The 19,118-nt window shown below is 40.9% G+C and overlaps 1 protein-coding gene across 2 annotated transcripts; it reads left to right on the top strand.

Annotated features, from left to right (window-relative positions):
• Positions 1-4,671: 4,671 nt before the first annotated feature.
• Positions 4,672-18,266, top strand: LOC112893057 (protein MICRORCHIDIA 6-like). Of its 2 annotated transcripts, XM_025960212.1 has the most exons (20): positions 4,672-5,300; positions 5,427-5,501; positions 6,266-6,300; positions 6,545-6,623; positions 6,715-6,804; positions 6,889-6,964; positions 7,531-7,610; positions 7,905-7,930; positions 8,041-8,175; positions 8,702-8,800; positions 10,348-10,449; positions 10,535-10,681; positions 11,484-11,576; positions 12,053-12,104; positions 12,184-12,295; positions 15,381-15,601; positions 15,673-15,755; positions 16,351-16,421; positions 16,970-17,012; positions 17,602-18,266. In XM_025960212.1, exons 1-20 carry the CDS (start codon positions 4,973-4,975, stop codon positions 17,698-17,700), a joined length of 2,046 nt encoding a protein of 681 aa, XP_025815997.1. In that variant the 5' UTR covers positions 4,672-4,972; the 3' UTR covers positions 17,701-18,266. The 2 variants fall into 2 exon arrangements, with proteins under 2 accessions (XP_025815997.1, XP_025815998.1); XM_025960213.1 differs by lacking the exon at positions 7,531-7,610 and having other exon boundaries at positions 4,674-5,300; positions 7,852-7,930.
• The last annotated feature ends 852 nt before the right edge of the window (positions 18,267-19,118 follow it).

Below are 19,118 nucleotides of genomic sequence, written 5' to 3'. Positions count from 1 at the left end.
ATAGCCTCTGAGCAAGATGACTCAAGCTATCAAACTCTTGTGAGGAAAACCTTTTCTTGATGTGAGGCAATAACCCTTGAAAAGACAATTCAGCTAACTGGCTATCGCTGAGAGACAAGCTATAGCATCGGCTTCTGATATCTTTGAATCTTTGGATGAAATAAGGGACTGGCTCACCGTTCCTCTGCTTCAAGGTCGTCAGATCTGTGAGCTTCATCTCTTGAACCCTGGCGAATAAGTATTTGTGGAACTGCTTTTCCAGATCGGCCCACATGATGATGGAGTTAGCTGGCAGTGAAGAAAACCACGTAAAGGCCGATCCAGACAAAGAGAGCGGGAACAGACAAATCTTCAGAGCATCGTTGCGAGATGCCTCTCCACACTGGACCAGGAATTTACTGATGTGTTCAATCGTTGTTACATTATCCTATCCGGAGAACTTGGTGAAATCTGGCACTCCGTACAGGTGAGGCAATGCAATCTGTTCATAAGCTTCAGGGTAGGGCCTTCGGTACATGTACATTTGCTCTTTAGGTTTCAAGCCGAATTGATTTCTCATCACATCAGCTATCTTGCTGGCCCAATCAATATTCTAGAAGCCATTGTCCTGTTGCTGGATCACCGCCTGCAGCTGCTGCACCGGGGGCTGAAGTTGATGAACTAGTTGTGGTTGGATGGGTACTTGCTATTGGTAGCCTCCTTGTTGATCCATATGATTCGCCATCGGCTGAGAAGCTGAGGGGCCTTGCTGATAACCACTTGCCTGTGGCTAGTATAGGACCATCGGCTGTGAAACCGATGTTGGTGAGTGGGGTCTACCGGTCTGTAGCGTAGAGACCGGTAGCTGGGTGGAAGGTGCTTGTAGCTGTGTATTTTGGGCCGAGCCACCTGCACTTGGAAATTGCTAGGCCTGAATCGATGCCTCTGTGCTGGTCAGGATCATGTACTTAGGAGGCATCCCTAGAGATGGGTTGGGGATGAAACCAGCGGGGATGTTGAAGTAGCCACCATGTGCCGATGGTGCTATCATCGGCGAAGTGGGCGTAAACACCGGTGTTGTCTGAATTAGAGACGCCATTGGTTGATAAGTCTGCTTCTGGAACATGTGTGGTGGCATTGGGTAGCTTTCGGTACTCGGCATCACCGTGTTGAGCGATGGCGGTTGGGTGCCGAAACCTGCCATAGCAGCGTTCCTAGCTCTAGCTGCTGCTACGGGCAATAACTCTGGTTGAGAGTAACACGACCCTTTGTCGCCCATCTGCGAGCCGTCGGCCATAGTTTCCCTAACAGACATTCTGAATTGAATTCATCAAGATGTTCAACTTGTTGTCCATTGCATGATGCATAGCTTGGTCGAACATCTCTTGGAATTTAGCCGAGTCTTCAGTGACTGTGATTTCTTTTGGCTTTGGGAAGGCATTCTTCTGTATGGCTTCTCATCTTTTGGTAACACTAAAAGTCCCGAGGCAAGCCTGTTTGTAGTCCTCTATTGCCTTCTCCAACTGTTGTGTGGCCACACAGGAGGACCTGAGAGATTTACTTTACTCCGGTACAGGCTCCAATTAGCTTCGCGTAGGTGCTAGGCGTGACGGTCAATTTGGCCTGTAATTGACAAAAAATAAGGCGTCAAATACTAGAACGTATTGGCTAGATTTCCAAACCGTTCCAAAGGAGTATCGGCCAGAAACTTGATACACATATAATAAGAAATCAGCTAAAAATAGCCGATTCTACTATGAGAGGCAATACCGATTACTCAGTACTACTTCATGAACAACACTTAGATTCAGATATGATCGGCTATATTCTATGCAATAAATTAAAATAATAAAGCATAATCGCAGCCGATAGAAAGTCTAAGGTCTAAACTAGATAACTTGTGATAAAAGCTAAACTACACAAGATTAAACGAATTAACCTTACAAAGCATAGCAAATATCGATAACTGATGAGTAAATAGATCGAGAAGAAAGCAATACGCCGTCAATCAAAGATCTAAATTGCTCGATAAACACGAAGCTTACCAGCAAGCTGGAGATTGAAGCGATGCGGCCTTGCTACTGGAAGAACTCGTTGAAAAGAAAAAACTACGAAACTAGGATTTGGCGAAGTCGCCAATAATGAAGAAAAGGGTTTGTTGTATTGATTGTACGGTGATTTGATTACAAGCCCATAGGCTAATATTTATAGGCTAGCTAACAAACCCTAGTCGATCACGACACAATATGACTTGACTAAAAGGAAAACAGACTTTCTATAACTTATCAACTAGCACACGACTCGGACTCCACACGACAACTTGCTGATGTAAACCATCAGCACCAATTCCACTCGATCGGCTGTTGACACCATATCGGCCAGTTTGTCCTGCTTCCATCTGCTACTTTCGAAAAGTAGTCCTCTTGATGTCTTCTCTCTCCAACTGCATGTTTTCACCCACACATTTAAGATTCACATACACGCAAACACACACTCTCTCTCTCTCTCTCTTATTGGGAAAGATGTATTCCTCCGTAAAAAAAAAGAATGCAAGTCTGGCTTCCTAAGGAGCCAAACAATCTCAAATTTGATCAAAATTATACAAAAATTAATGATACTTATGTTACAAAATAAGCACCATTAGATTAATCATATAATGAATTTTCATACTAAATTTATTTGAAGATATAAATGTTAATACTATGTTGTATATGTTATGCATAGTCTCAAAACATAATTTGATCATGAATGGAAGTAAACATAAAGGTAAAGAGAATGATGGATGACACTGATTTATAAAGCCGTTGTTACGATCATGATGATTTATGATAGTTGCTGTAGTGGATGGTGTCCACTTACAATTCAATGCTCTTTATACAGCTTCAATGTCTATAGGCGGTAGGAGCGCAGTAGAGTGCTTTCTACTGTTAAAGTTCATGTTTATTTGGTTAGTCTTCCTCTTTTGCAAGGGTATCAAATTTGAAAAACTCTTAGTGTACATTAGCTATCATGGACGATGTTATTTATCTAACGCTTTAATCTAAAATTTGAAAAACAATTATTGTATCTTTTGTCTCTCATGAGTAGCATGTAATGATGTATAGTACAAAACGGTTTCGTTCATGAAACCTTAATTCATCATGGCGAATCATGTGATAATTTTATTTCTTACCCGGCAATTATTTTTTTCTAACTTTTTGTGTTAAATTGTATAGTGCAGACCACTACCATGCGTTAAATTGGTCAAGTTTTTTTTATGCATATTTAATATGTGCCAGTTGAATCTCTATACGCTCGCCATATGTTGATGCTTTGTTGTTTTTTTCATATTTTTTGTGTTAACTGCAAGTTTTTGAATTTTGTGCCCATATTTATCGCTAGTCTATATATATATGTAAAATTTATATACTTTTAGGATGAGGAAGACTTACGTTTTTATACAGGTGATGTCATTATTTTTTATAGGAAGCGACCAGACAGGTTTGATGAACACATCATATCCTTCAATTGACGATGTTAGAACTATGAATATATGTTGAAAAGGATTCAATTGACGATGTTAGAACTATGAATATATGTTGAAAAGGAAAAACTGAAAAATATGTATCACGAAATTGTGAACTAATAATTAATAATTGTTTGTAAGAAAATATGGTTAAAAGTGACATGTATAGTTTATTGTAGTTTGAGACTTATGATTGGGATGTGTTTGCTCTGAATTTCTGTTGTGGATAAAATTGGACGATACGTGTCAACCAATTGTGTATAGGCTTGACACATGTCAATCTTTTTTTTGCATGCTTAGCACGTGCCAATCTAATATATTTAAGATTGCCATATGTTAATTTTTATTTTGCATGCTTACCATATGTCACTGCAGTCTATATATACCTGCCATATGTTATTATTTTTGCATGCTTACCACATGTCATTCCAATCTGTGCTATCATCAATGCTTGTCTTATGGTGTCAGTCCAATATATATATAGACTTTGCTATATGCCATTTCTTTTGCATGATCACTACGTGGCTGTTTAACATGTATAGATATGGCATATGTTGCTAATTGTTTTTATATTTTTCTTGTCTCGTTAGTCCACTATCACCATGTGGCAACCTCCTTGATGCATGCTTACCACATGTCTATACATTATTTAATATATGGAAAATTATCTCTTTTATATATATGCATATAAATATTTCTAAACTGCATATATAAATTATTGTAGACTTTAGCTAACACACACATCACCTTGGTATGTTTAAGAAAAGAATATATCTCTATCTCTATCTCTACTATATTATATATATATATATATTTAAAGCAAGCAATAATTTCTTGTGCCGTCGATCGGATTGACAAATCAATCGGAATTCCAGTCAGAACCCTAACAAATCAATCGGAATCCCAATTGAAATCTAAACTTGCAATACCTCATGCGGGTACTGTACGGTCTATACATGGAATCAAAGAGCATAAAATTATCTCATATAGATCTGGATAAAATTTATATTACTGATAGCAATCACGTATCACGTGGGCGCGCGCTAGTTTATAAAAATATATTTGACATATACCATATAATTGTGGACGGAGAATTTATGTTTGCAACCCCCGGCCCTCCCCACAGGGGACAAATTCGGGCGAGATCTCGTGGCCGCCCGCCCGCACCCAACTACCCAAAATCTGAACAAATCCGGGCGAGATCCTCGTTTTCGTCCCAGCAAAGTTTTTCATCGTCATATTTTCTGAAAGCTGCATCGCGTTTCGAATTCGCCATGGCCGGAAGTGGCCTCTTTCCCGTCTAGCGCGAAGTGCCCCCACAGGCCACAGGGAAGGAAATAAACCTGGGGCAGGCCACGGGCGCTCGCCACGAGCTCCCCAACGAAAACCCAAATCGAGCTCCCTGCCCAGTCCCCCCACAGAGAAGAAGGGGAGCGAGCGCGTGCTTTGACAAGCGTCGATCCCTACCGTAGCCTCCCGGCGCCGGCGATGAGCTCCGGCGCCGAGGTGATCGAGCTCTCCAGTGACGAGGACGAGGAGCCCGTGCCCAGCACCACCGCCCTCGCCCGCCGCGCCCCGTCCTCCCCGCCCGACGTCAAGCCGCGCCTGCTCGCCGACGCCGATGTGAAGCCGCTGCTGCTCCACCCCCCGGGCTACGGCGCGCTCGTGCCCGTGAAGACCGAGGAGCCCGTGCCCGTGCCCGTGGCCACCGCCTCGCCGCCGCCCAGGGCGCTCCCCCCGCCGCGCGTCTGCCGCCAGTTCTGGAAGTCCGGCGACTACGTCGTCGCGCGCCGCAACCCCGACGCGGACGCCCCTGGTAGGCTATCGGCCGGGGAAATCTCGCCCCCGATTTCCGCCGTCTCTTCGCTTTCTTTCAGATTTTTTTTTTTGGTTGGGGGCAGGTGAGCATGCTGAGAGATTTGCGATTTGGTGGTGCGTGCAGGTGGGCGGAACCGACTGCGGATAAACCCCAAGTTCCTGCACTCGAATGCGACTTCCCACAAGTGGGCTTTCGGAGGCATGAGACGATCCCCTTATTGTGTTTTGTTGTAGGATTGGCTAGATTACTACTCAAAGCAACTGGAATTTAGGAATGCTATTGGCTTGATGAGCACGAATAAGTAAACTGACATAACTGTAACCCTGTTCTTCTATCTGTCTCTTTTTTAAGAAAATTGCGATTATATATGCTTATTATCATGGGTCTATTCTTTTCTTCATGTTGACAGCATCTATCCATTTCTGGGAACTTGTAGTATGGATTATTGTATCTTCACTTAAGAAAATTAAACTCAATTCTAAATGAAGTACCCACTTCAGTAATACAAAAAAAGGATATTATATGTGCTTTGATAGTTTGAGATGATTAAAATGGAAATTTGTCTTTGCTGTAAAATAGGCAGCCAATCCCATTTATTCTTACAATGATCATGCTTGAAATATAGGTGTACATTTTGAAGTTTGGAACTGGCCCCCCAAGAATGTAGCCAGTTATATGTTCTTTCCGTAGAATTCATAAGTGGAGATTTAAACAATTGTTCGCCTATGAAAAAATTAGCTTTTTTACAATCTAGCAGATTATCTTGGTTTCTACAATTTTTTACACAAACTGTAGGGTTCTCCTCAGTGCAATTTTCAGTTATATCATTCTTTTTTGGACATATAGCATTGTGGTTCAACACCTTTTGAATGCTTTAATATTTTACTTGTTTTGCTTTGCATTATATGGATCAATCTGTAAATGATCTGTTCAATGTTGTTCTCCCCCATATTTTCCTGCAGCCATTGCTGAGCTTCTTGATAATGCAATTGATGAGGTAATCATTAAGGATCTTTTTTCACATATATAGAAAGAAACTACTCCCTCCATTCCAAATTATAGGTCGTTTTGGCTTTTTTAGATACATTGTTTTTGCTATGCACCTAGATATACCCTATATCTAGATACATAGCAAAACTATGTATTTAGAAAAGCCAAGACGACCTATAATTTGGAGCGGAAGGAGTAAGATATAGCATGAGTTTTAAGTATTGTTATTTTTGTGTCATCTTTTCTCTCAGGTGAACAATGGGGCAACATTTGTTCGTGTTAATAAATTTACAAACCCACGTGATGGGAACCCCTCATTGTTGATTCAAGGTTGCCATATTTGCAATTTTAATCTGTTTATTTTGTACGAAATGTTATCTGGATTGTAAGTTGTAACCTTGTGGTGTTTTCCATTGATAAGATGACGGAGGGGGGATGGATCCTGAGGCACTGAGACGTTGCATGAGCTTTGGATTTTCTGATAAGCAGTCTGATGCTTTCATTGGGCAATGTATGTCTTGGTGTCCTTTCTTCTATTTCTTTTTGAAACACGTCTTGAGCCCTACCATTGAGTTTATATTACTTCCTGTATCAGATGGAAATGGTTTCAAGACTAGTACAATGCGGCTTGGAGCAGATGTGATTGTTTTTACACAAAACCAAAATAATGGGTACATTTCCTTTCCATTCATCCTGTCAGTATTCCTTTTGACATTACGGGCGTGCTTGGTTCCCAGCCACAGGATTGTGGCGCCGTTTCTGAGCGCCACGCCTGCCACGCTACAGTGGCGTGGCAAGTTATGGCGGGGAACCAAGCAGGCCCTACATTAGAAATAAGCATTCATGGTGCTAAATTTAACTTTGGTAACATAAGGGGCTCGGGAAACTTGACTAACATCTGCTCTTCTTCAAGAGCGCATACTATTAAGTTCTAAGGAATAGAAGTGAAATAAGGATAAGCGTTGACCAGTAGCAGTTGTAATATTTCCTTTCCGCTCCTCCCTTTTTGAGTAGATATGTTTCTGTTGTAATTCTTACTACGATTTATAGAAGAAAATGGTGGCATGTATCTTTTCAGTTTTTGTATACCTGGAAACAAGTATCACAAGAATCTGATTATGATAACAATGTGTTTTATACATTATTCACTGCATGTTGCTGGTCAGACAACTGCCCATGCTAAGTTCCACTCATCCCACTCCTTTAACTATTGATCTTCTGGGCCTGTTTGGTACAGCTCCAGCTCCCAAGAATTTTTGGAGCTGGCCACCCCTAGGTCAAAAAAGTTTGGAGCTGGAGCTCTGGGCACATCAAAAGGTGTTTGTTTAGTTAAGCACTTTTCATATTACTTTAGGTTAAACACATGTTTAAACTGCTTTATTCAAACTCCAACTCATGCATGGATATCAAAATTGGAGCTGTGCAAAACAAGCCCTTTAGTCATTTATTAAAACTGGACGACACCTATTTAGATTTCTTTCTAGCTCTATTAAAATGTCTCTCCACCTAGTTCATGTATATACTGAAGTTAAATATTTCTGTTTCTGACTTTCTGTAGGGTGCCAACTAGAAGTATTGGCCTTCTTTCTTATACATTTTTGATGGAAACAGGTTGCGATGATGTCTTGGTGCCAACGGTGAGTTTGACGTATTCCTTTTCGGCTGATTGCAAGTTCAGTCAAGTTGAGCTATTTTTCTAGTGTCATCTACCAACTTGTGACCTTGTGTTTGCCATGCTGTCTTGCAGGTGGACTATCAGTATGATCTAACGACCGCTTCATATATTCAGATGTTGCGTCATGATCAGAAGCTCTTCTCTTCTAACTTGAGGATCCTTCTTAAATGGTCCCCTTTTGCTAGTGGAGCTGAGTTGCTTAAACAAGTATGCAATGAATATCTTTATCCCTGAGATATTTATTGCAAACTGTTGAATGATTCCGATAATCTTGTAAAAAAAGATGAGTTTTACAAAATTTATGGACAGTTGGGAGCTATGCCAAATTAACTAGTAGCCCTAAGGAAGGAGATGTTTTAGAATTGTTATGATGCCCAAATGATTTTGTTGATTCCTAAAGTTTTACATGATTTTTTGCTAGCATTCTAGAAATGTGTTAAGACTAGTCAGTTGTCACATGATGCTTGATAGTTGATTCATATATTTACTAATTGAAAGTCTGAAACTATATCTGAATTTAAGTTTGCGAAACTTACAGCAGTATGCGCTTTTGGCAAAAGTTTAATGGATGTATTTTGTAGGTTCTGTCTTTCTAATTTCACCAAGTTGTTTTCCTAGTTCACATAAATTCTTAAGGGGGGCAATTGCCTTTTAGAGTATGTGTTACCTGTACTTTGCTGGGTATCTATTGGTTAGGGCCATCTAGTATAGCTAAGATTCACATATGACACAGTTTGATGACATGGGAGAGCATGGAACAAAGATAATTGTATTCAACTTGTGGTTCAACGATGATGGGGATATGGAGCTTGATTTCAACTCTGATGAAAAGGTTAGTAATGTCGACCTCTGACATCCTTGGATAAAAGTGTGGAAATCAGCTATCCACGTGCCTTTTTTTTTCTTCTTGAACACGCAGGAGAGCTGCGTATCTTTATATTATAGAGAGTAAAAAGGAAAAGAGTCCCATACAAAGCAACCTCTTTACCTCTCCTAGCAGGTAACAGAATGTTGCAAACTAACACAATAACTTAGCACCTTCTGTACATGTAATACCTTACTAAGCCACTCACACTAGATCCTCTCGGCCACCAACTATCCATGTGCCTGAACCATGAAAAAGGCTTCATATACTGTAATAACATTACTATTATTGATACCTCTGATTTTTTTGTTTTATTTTTTTTCTTCATTTTTTCTCCTTGTTGGTGGATCATGTTGGGTTTCATCTCTAGCCTATCCCAACTTGCATGGGAGTAAAAGACTTTGTTCTTGTTGTAATTAGCCTCTGATGGAGCTATATTAGTTGCTACAGGATGACAATGATGTTTTCAGTTGTCAGCTCCATAAGTGTTTCATGTATATTGTTTCTTCCAATTTTTTTCAATGAAAGATTTGAATTTTTCTTCCCTTTACCTTGGCTTTTATGGTCAAACATAACTCACGTGATAGCGACAAGTGACAAAGTTTAACTTCTCAGGTCATTTAGTATGTGGAGAAAGGAAACTAAAGAATAACTGTTTGTTTGCTCAAAAAATACATTATGTTAGGAGGAAAGTAGATCTGACTTGAATTAGAAAACCAACCACAATCGGACTTAGCAAAAATGACGGCCCTTCTCCTCCATCGGTGCCTGATTAGTACCCCCCCCCCTCTTGATGGGGTGGTCATCGGTTTGCTGATGGAATTGAGTAAAAAATGTAGAAGTCTTCTTGATCTGTTTGATATGAACCATTGGAGTAGAGATCCTTCTGTTCTATTGTTGCCAATGTTGACTTCTCTCTAGGCAAAGATGCCATTATCTCTTTCTTCAGCATACAAGGAATGGATGCACCAGGCTTTTTTTTCCTGGTTGTCTTTTTTATCATTTCTGTGTGAAGAGTGCTATGCACTTTATTATATCAGCCATACGTACATGGGACACATCTATATAAATTTTGAAATAAATATCATACATGTTTATCTAACTACAGCTTTGATAGTGTATCTTGAGTACGTGTTTTGCATCCACTGATCTACATACAAATTGAAGGAAACAATATAGTTGACTGTTTAGTTTCATAAAGACTTTAAGCAAGACAGCTATAGAATAGCACAACAGGAATACAAGCGAAGGGTGCTGCCAACATGGAAAAATTGCTATTAGAGACATTAATTGTTGACTAAGAAGCTGGCATGATTTAATGCATGCTTAAGAAAGTATTGTGTCAATGATACTCTCACAACATGCTACCTTATGGAATTGTTTGTTAATCCTACACGTAACATGTTTTGTACTTTTATTGGTCTTCCCTTGCATTTGTTTTTAGGGTTTATGACCATATCAACCATTCCCTGTACATTTATCATTGAACAGTTGGTCTATACCTACTATCTTAGGATATCCTCATTACTGGGGCACACAAGAAGGTGAAAACAAATAAACTGGAGAAGATCGCTACGCAGAACTACATTTCAACTCGGCTTCGCTATTCACTTAGAGTTAAGTACTGATTCACATTTACTGATTTGCCATTGTTGTTTTCCTTCTTGCGCTCACATTATAATTCCTTTTGGATTCAAACAGGCGTATGCATCTATCTTGTATCTTCATGTACCTGATAATTTCAGAATTGTCCTGTGTGGATGTGATGTGGAGCCGCATAATATAGTTAATGATTTGATGTATCGTGAGTGCGTGTTGTATAAACCACAAATTGCTGGACTTGCAGAGGTACATTTAAATCGCAATTGCAAATCATGTTGTGCATTTCTTACCATTTTGATAGTCAGAATAAACCCTTTTATTGCCTCTAGCTTTTTTTGAAGCTTGTCTCATCAATGAAATGGACATATCTGGATCCAATCATTTAGAATTACATATAGTTTTCTGGGTTTCATCTGTGTTTTATGTTCTATTGGTATTGTAAGAATCACGAACTACTTTATAGCATGTGGCTTACTAGTGCCAATAGATTGTGCATTTACTTTTTATAAGTTCCTCATGTTGGTGGCCACTTATAGAAGTGTGACCTCCACATGAAATTCTGTGTTAAACAAGATAAAGGGAAAATCTATATCATTGTCGGTTATCTAGTTCTTTTCCCTCAATCTCACCAATGTAGTGCAAGGTACATTTTTTTTGGGGGTGAAGTATAGTCAAGTCAGGCTTAGTGTTTGTTTTTTAAGCTTTTGTAACTTCGCATCGATGACCATTATGTATTCAAGAACTGCCAAATGGATTTTGAGGTGCTGTCATAACTGTCCTGTGATTGCTAGTTTTCTAACTCATTTTATTTTTAGGTAAATAAAGATATTAAAATATTCTGTGGGTGAGGCTATATCCTAGAAAGTGGAACTGAATATGTCCTAGTTGATGGATCGGGCAGCACTTTAACTGTTACTCATTTATACTTGAATGAATATGTTCTGATTCCTTTGGTCACATGTGCAAGTGTAGCTTATGTTTTATTTTTACTATAATCTTAATTCCATAGAAAGTCTCTCTTATTAGTCTCATGTTTTGAGTTTTGTAGTCATCTGTAATCACGACCATTGGGTTTGTTAAAGGTGCTCCAGATATTGATGTACAAGGGTTTAATGTGTATCACAAAAATCGTTTAATATCGGTGAGAGCTCTCTACTTTGTATGATATGCATGATATTTCAATTTGCTTTCCTTTTGTGTTGCTCGCTTTATATGTTTGTTGTGAACCGGGTCATTCGCTTGAAGATTGAAGCAGAAACATTTGTGTGTTAGTCAAATCCTTGCATAGCTTGGAAGCCTTTATGTGTATGTTAAAAATTAAAAAATGTTATTTTAATTTGTCAGAGAGTGGAATGGTTCTTCCAAATAATTAGTTTAGAGATGTAGCCTGTTATATAGTAGAGTGGCACACATAGAACATCGAAGTATCCACTTGTACTTTCTGTTTCCCATGAGGTTAGGTATGCTATCAACTTCTATAAGAATTTTCCCTAGGATGTAATTAACTTGACAACCTAGTTTAGGTAATATGTGATACCATTTTCCAGAATGACATACTTGGTAATTTTATGTTGCTTCTGCTTAGTGGATAAAAATGTCTCATTGTTCCTTTTGCAGCCCTTCTGGAAAGTTGCAAACAACTCGTACGGGAAAGGGCGAGGAGTAGTTGGTAAGAAATATTCCACTGAGTTATCCAAAGCAAGATCTCAGATAAAAAAATGTTTATTTTGTTTTGTCGGTCTTTTCAGGCATTCTGGAGGCCAACTTCATCAAACCTACCCATGATAAGCAGGATTTCGAGAAGTCCGCCCTTTATCATAGGCTTGAGATTCGCTTGAAAGAAATGACCTATGAATACTGGTAAAGCTTTTAGCTGATTTGTTCCTTTAAACATCTGCAATGTTGATGTAAACTTTGTCATATTCCCAATCTCCTATGAACCCACCTACCCGCATAGATGGTTGTGCATTCATTGTACACATAATAGTATAACACAAGTCTGTGCGTGCACACTTGAAGCATGCAAGCAACCACATGTGCATGCGCACACAGTTCACACTGTACATTTATGGCTCAGAAGATTAAGTGCTTTTCGGACTAGTGTTACTTGAGAACTGAAGAGTTCACTTTCCAGCAAGGTTTGTACCAAGGGCCTGACATTGTGCTCGGGTACATTAGGATGAACTGTATAATACCTTTGTGTTGCTAAAAAGAACAACGTTTTTTTGATCATGTGAGATTATGCCCTAGGCTTCATGCTACCTTAAATAAAAGAGCAATAGGGTGAATTATGTAAACATTTAGAGTTCTGACAATGACACAAGAGAACACTATTCCTTGTCTCAAAAAGAGGTGAGTACTAAGCTACTCACACAGCTTACGAGTGTGCGCCCTCTCGACCGAGCTATGCTCGGTTCGCGGTTTCCAGTTTGTTGGGTTGACTTATGTTTGGTATCCATTTTTCGTCAGTGTTTTTATGCAGTATCCATCTAGTCGTTTACGCAATTAGCACAAACTTGTTCAAGGCCCCTGGCTGCTCTTAGTACCTTTGCTCCTCTTATTCCAAACTATGCGGATTGCCCAAGGTATCACCATTTTTCAGGCAAAGTATCACCTATCTATTGTCCTAGAGGAACCATGCCCTGTTCCAAGTGGAACCCTTTGCATACTACCAGCTTTTACCATAACTGTAATAGTCGAATAGTTGCCTTTATAATCTTGCCTTTTGGGCACAGCAGTAGTGTTGGTATCACGGGCATAAGGGACACCCTTAGCTATGCACTTAAGTCTTGATCGGGCGGAGGGCAGCCCCACGGCCTGGCAAGAAGGCCTTACATGGTGGACCGCGGACGCCACGCCAGCGTGAAGCAGAGGACACGGCTAGCAGGCCTGGCCACTTCCCTTAGGGTGCAAGCGGCACATTCCTGTGTGCCCTTAGGATGGCCCGCGCCTGACCACGACCAGAGTGGTGAGCATATGACCACGACCAGCAGGGAGATCTCCAAGCACCCTCAGGGTGGCCTACACCTGACCCCGACCGGCGTGGTCGGAGCACTGCTACTGCTATGATCAGTATGGTCGGTGTAGGGCACCCACGGGGCAGACCACGACTGGTCGGAGGCTGCCCTTCACGAACATGATAGTGCACGCCATGCGCTGCAAGCAGGTGGGCCCCTCCTCCTAGCGAGAGGGTGCAGCAAAAATGTGAGCGAAAATGTGCACCCCTGTCCCTTGCATTAAATGTGAGCGACAGGATGCGCCCAGCACAGGACATCCTACATCACTACTTGCCCCCGGTCTGGCAAGGCATGGAGACCCCATCCCGTATTGGATGAGGCTCGAGACGCGCAATAGTGGAACAATGCCGCCCCCGTCAGCCACTCCCCTTCCTGTGCAGACAGTGATGTGCAGGCTTCAAGTACAAAGCGGTTAGGAGGAGCGAGGGACCCAGGGCAATGATCAGTTAGGTGGCACAGGGTTAGAATGGCATATTGTAAAGAGTACTATGGAAGAAGTGAAAAAGGCATGTAGAATAGGATATGCGATGTATTTGTAGGGTGGGCCCAGGGTTCTCCCTGGTTGGTATACAAGGCCGGCCCATAGGAGGACTTTTGAGCAATACACAACACAAAAGCAATACACAACACAAAACAGGCCGGCCCATAGGAGGGAACTTGAACCTGGGTAACCCACTTCATGTTCTTAGCTAGATCTTAGCTCCAGCTCTTCAATTCCCACTACCGAACTATAAGCCAAATCCAGGATCTGCAGTGGAAACCCCAACAAATACTGTTCCTCTTTCTCTTTTAATGTTTAATAATGTGATTTGAGTACTTTATAATACCACACCTCCTATACTATGGACATCTGAAAATGGCAAAGGCTTTGGTCAATCTGTGTGAACAACTGTGAACTTGGCGTGGTTAGGGTTCCAGGTTTCTGGCGAGGGAATTGAGCCCTACAGCCTTACAAAGAGAGCTGCATGGAGTAAGGAAGGCCCTGCGGTGGAGGCAGGAGCGGGGATGGAGCAACGAGGTGGCAAGGCCTCCACCGGCCACGGGCAGTATTGGATGGCCAGTGGGCCGGTGCTGGTGTGTGGAAACTTCAAAACGGATTGAACAGGGCTGGAGGGCAGCGGTCGCTGCTCTGGCAGCAGGAGCGCCTCCGGAGAGGGGTGCAGGTAGGTGTGGCGGGGGAGCGTTGCGCCTGTTTCTGTGGAGAAGAGCAGGAACAGAGGAGTGGGAGGAAGAAGATACACCTGTGCTGTCAGATTGCAAATCAAGGTCTCAGATCGTCAACTGAAGGAGATGAAGTTTTCAGGCTCCTGAAGGATAGTGACACCCTTATAGTACTGGATAGAACAAAGCCAGTGCCAGCTCTGACATTGCTGGCATCCTTTGGCACTGCAGATTATGAAAATTTTCAATCATAAGTTGGAACTATGAAATTTGCATGCTTCTCGATAGAATTACTTGTGCCAGAATCTCTTCATAAAATTTTGATTTACTATTGTCTTCAACTTTTATGCCTTTGTTTTGCCACATTTTGTGTCAGAAAATTCGTATTTTCAGTTATGAATCCAAAAGTAGTCAAAATAGATATTGCCGACGGAGATGCTAATAGTTTGGTCTTCTATGCCAAATCAATTTATCTGCTGAGACACTAGACACTAGATTTCATTACTTGTTCTAGTCTGAAACTTAACTAATCTCTTAAACTTGTGAAAAAGCTGCATAAAACTAATACTTCATTTATAATAACCAGCCGTTAACCTCAACTCTCCTTGGATTTCCATAAAATTTGTGTGATAAATATAGTTACTATGAGACTTCTTAGTTATTGATCTGTTATTTTTGCTGTGTCATTCTCATGCTCTTATTTTGAGGGATGTCTTAATGTCATATTGTCATTTACTAATTCATGCCTGAACTAATTCTTTGTGCAGGGGCCTTCATTGCCATCGTGTTGGTTATGACAACAAAAGTTTATCTAAAGCAACCCGCGCACTTAATCGTGCCAATCATATGAATGCTGGCAGTTCTCCAATAAGTGCTCCACCTCGTTTGCTGGCGGCTAATATTCCAACAAGCAGCTGTGGTATACCTAGATTATCAGCCTCTGCAGCAAGGGAAAAGATCAATAGTCTTGGGTCTCATTCTAATAGCAGTGAGTAATCCACTCTTTAGGTTCACTTTGTAAAAAGCCACTATGTTTATTAATGTATTGACTCTTAGCAGAGATGGGATTGAAGAGGAAGTTTGATTCCTATGCCATGACGGATAATGCTGATCACGATGGGCAAAATCATACAGATGGAGTTGTAAGTATTTATACGACAGATGCAGATGAAGACTAACAATGCCTCCATTCTTTTTTTAATCATTTTACGTTGTCAAGAGTGTTCTTTTTGTTTGTCATTATATGAATCCGAGGAGAGACATAGTGGATTGTCCTTAGCATATTTAGTGTTTGCTATGTTTCCAAGAATTCATTCCTTCATTGGTCGCCGTGGGTAGCTGGGGAGACAAATAAGTTCACAGCTTTAGAAAAGGGACTCTGTGCTTTTCATAATTCCTTTGCACTAGTCTAAAACAACAAACAAAAAAGAACAGAGTATCTGATATGCACAGCCTAAATTTGTTGTGTTTACTGGTCAGCAAGAGCTAAATGGGCATCTAATTCTGTCTGGCGTCTACAAACCCATGTCCACCAGCCACCTTCCACACCACAAAAAAGGGGAAAACCAAATCACTTCGTTTTCTGGTGCAATCAACCTATAGACATGTGTATGTCAGCATTTCCAAATAATATAGAAGCAAGTTTTTTTGATGATAGATCATAGATGACAATGTCTAGTATAAATACTTAAAGGCTTCATATATGACTAATTTGTTGTTCTTGTTTGACAACATCAGGATGTTTGCCAACGGAAACGGTTTAGTGAATACAGGACTTTGACCCTGGAGAATGACAAGCTGCGTAATGAGTAAGTACTACCAGAACTTGGACATTTCTCATAGATACTTTCCTTCTATGTGTTGTAATGCCGTTTTCTACTAACTACCGGGAAAAATGAAGAGAAAGCTTCTTCCTGTGTGCAATTCAACTCTTGCTAATGCACCTTAGAGGAATATTAATGCTTTTGCTGGTAAAGAGGGTTTAACTGCTCATTTATATCTGAAGTGCTATTGTGCTGAGCTTCTCTTGGTAATGTGAGCGTATTTCGTGAACCAAATGGAAATACTCACTTAAGAAAGGAAGTGATAAGGCTCCTTCAAAATAATAATTATATTTTCCTAGTATAGGGCATTAGGCATTGTTAGCTGATTACCTGCAAAAAATAACAGTTTAAGTATTGCTTTAACTGTATCATGTCCTGAGTGTCCAATTTTGCTTCGTCTGCGTTATTGAACTTCAAATACATGCTATTTTTGTTAGTGCTTGGTTTTCAGGAAAAAATGTTTCAGTAAAAAGTAGCAGAGCTGCAAATACTGGATGGCAGTTCTGGGGTTACAATTTCTCTTTTTTTTTCAGATGCTTACAATACGAGGAATCAAAGAAACAACTTGTAATGAAGGTATATCTCTTCTGCAACTAAACTAATGTTGGAGACATAATTACTCCAATCAGTTGAAATTACATAGTGGCCATCATGGCCCCAAATATGATAGTTTGCAGTGTTTCAAAGGCGACAAGGTGACCAAGGTGAGCTGGGTGCGCCCGGACGCCTAGGCGACGCCTTTGAAACACTTATGGTTTGACCAATTGTGGATTTATTTACATCTCTTGCCAACTTAAGAATATGGATTTTTAGCCTTGCATGATTCTCCCTGCATTTAAGGTTTTGGAGTGGTCTTTTCACATCATCATATCAGCGCCTAAATGACCTCCATACTGTTTTGTTAAAATGTGTGTTTTTTACTGTTTGTAACAACTTACTAGCTAATTCTTGTGTTTTCAGTAGCGCCTAAGAGCATGCTAAACAAACTAAAATATTGCACTTTGTAAAGCATGGTCCACTTGAACCCTTATTTCTCCTCAATGTTCTCTCTAGAGCTTTGACATTTTAGTGAACTCATATGTTTCTCCTTAAATGTTCTCTGGAGCTTTGGCATTTGGAGGACTGATTTATAGAAAGAATAAAAATATCATTCTGATGATTTTAGGAACAAAAGCTCCGATCTGAAATCGCTGAGGCAAATAAGAAGTATCAGGAATTGTTAAAAGAGCTTGGATCATTAGATGTGAAGGAAGAGAAATCGTGAGCAGTTTTCTCCACTTCTGTAACCGCGATGATTACTCTTCTTGCTTCTCGTCTGACTTGTGAAGATGATGACTGGCGTACTTTCCGAGACCTGCAGTATGGGAAGAACTGGCCTCTGGACAACTGATAGCTGCCCATTACCATATTAACTCGGTACTTGGTAGGGATGTACAATTTTGTGTCACTAATCTTTGTAGGGTCTCCGCGATGATAGAAAGTGAGCATGTATTGTGTTGCAAAATTACATAACATTTATCGGAGTGTCCAGCAGCGGTCTCATGATAATTAATGCCCCACTTTCCTGCGACAATACATTTCCCGTCAAATGGGGTGAAGATTTTGATCTGGCACTTCACCAGTCTGCGGTGGATAAAGAGTTAGAATTAGGCTTCTACATTGTTCAGTATGGATAGTGTTTAACATTTCGTCCTCGTGGCGATCGCAATCTTTGTTATTTGAGTTATGAGGGGTCAAGCCTTTGTTCTTTTCTCACCAGTTGTTTGTAGGTAAACTAAATTATAACTTGAACATGTGGTAAATAGTATTAGCTGTCTGGCTATTACTCTCTTTTTTCAAAATTCCTATTCTTCTAAGTAATGAGGCGGAGAGTTTGTACCTTTGTGGGACATAAAGTTAGTGTTAGTGGATTCATACTTGAATGTACATTCAAATAACCGTCGAGGCTTGCTCGAGCAAAAGATATAAAATAGCATCGGTAGCATATATGGTTTTTCATCCAGAGCAATGTGTAGGGCTGGGAAAAAAAGCTCGCGGCTCGAAGCTTGGCTCGGCTCGGCTAGGAGCGGCTCGTGAGCCTAGAACGAGCCGAGCCGAGCCTCTTTTCTCAGCTCGCTAAAACGCCGAGCCGAGCCGAGCCGGCTCGCTCCGGCTCGCGAGCCGGCTCGCGAGCTGAGGCCAAACCAATGAAAGCCTGCGTGTAGCTGTTTATGATGCCCTTTATGCATTTTTTTCTTGCTGTTAAACACTTAAGAGTCAGAAGTAAGTTAAACTAAGAGAACCTTACTGTGGTCCTGTTAAAACCTTGTTGCTGAGTTGTTGTTATAAATGCTTCTTATTGAAACCTTGCTGTTTTCTCCAAAACTTAATCTGTGATGCAATAACTAGTTGTGGCTCGCGAGTTGGCTCGAGCCGGCTAGCGAGCCGATAACGAGCCGAGCCTCTTCCACCAGCTCGTGCGCTAGATGACCGAGCCAAGGCGAGCCGAGCTCGGCTCGGCTCGTTTCCAGCCCTAGCAATGTGTGGGCATACAAGGTGACTCTCTTCTCAGTTTCCGTGCATGCAAGCTTTAATACACCTCCTCATAAGCACCTGTTCTACTCCCTCTCCCTCTCACGCTCCATTTCCATCATTTGCATTGCTTAATTACTAGTACCTCTCTTTCCACAACCTTAATTTGAT

This window comes from Panicum hallii, chromosome 5 (assembly GCF_002211085.1).
Source record: "Panicum hallii strain FIL2 chromosome 5, PHallii_v3.1, whole genome shotgun sequence".
NCBI lineage: Eukaryota > Viridiplantae > Streptophyta > Magnoliopsida > Poales > Poaceae > Panicum > Panicum hallii.
Note: the sequence above shows the minus strand (reverse complement) of the source record. Positions and strands in the feature narration are given on the sequence as shown.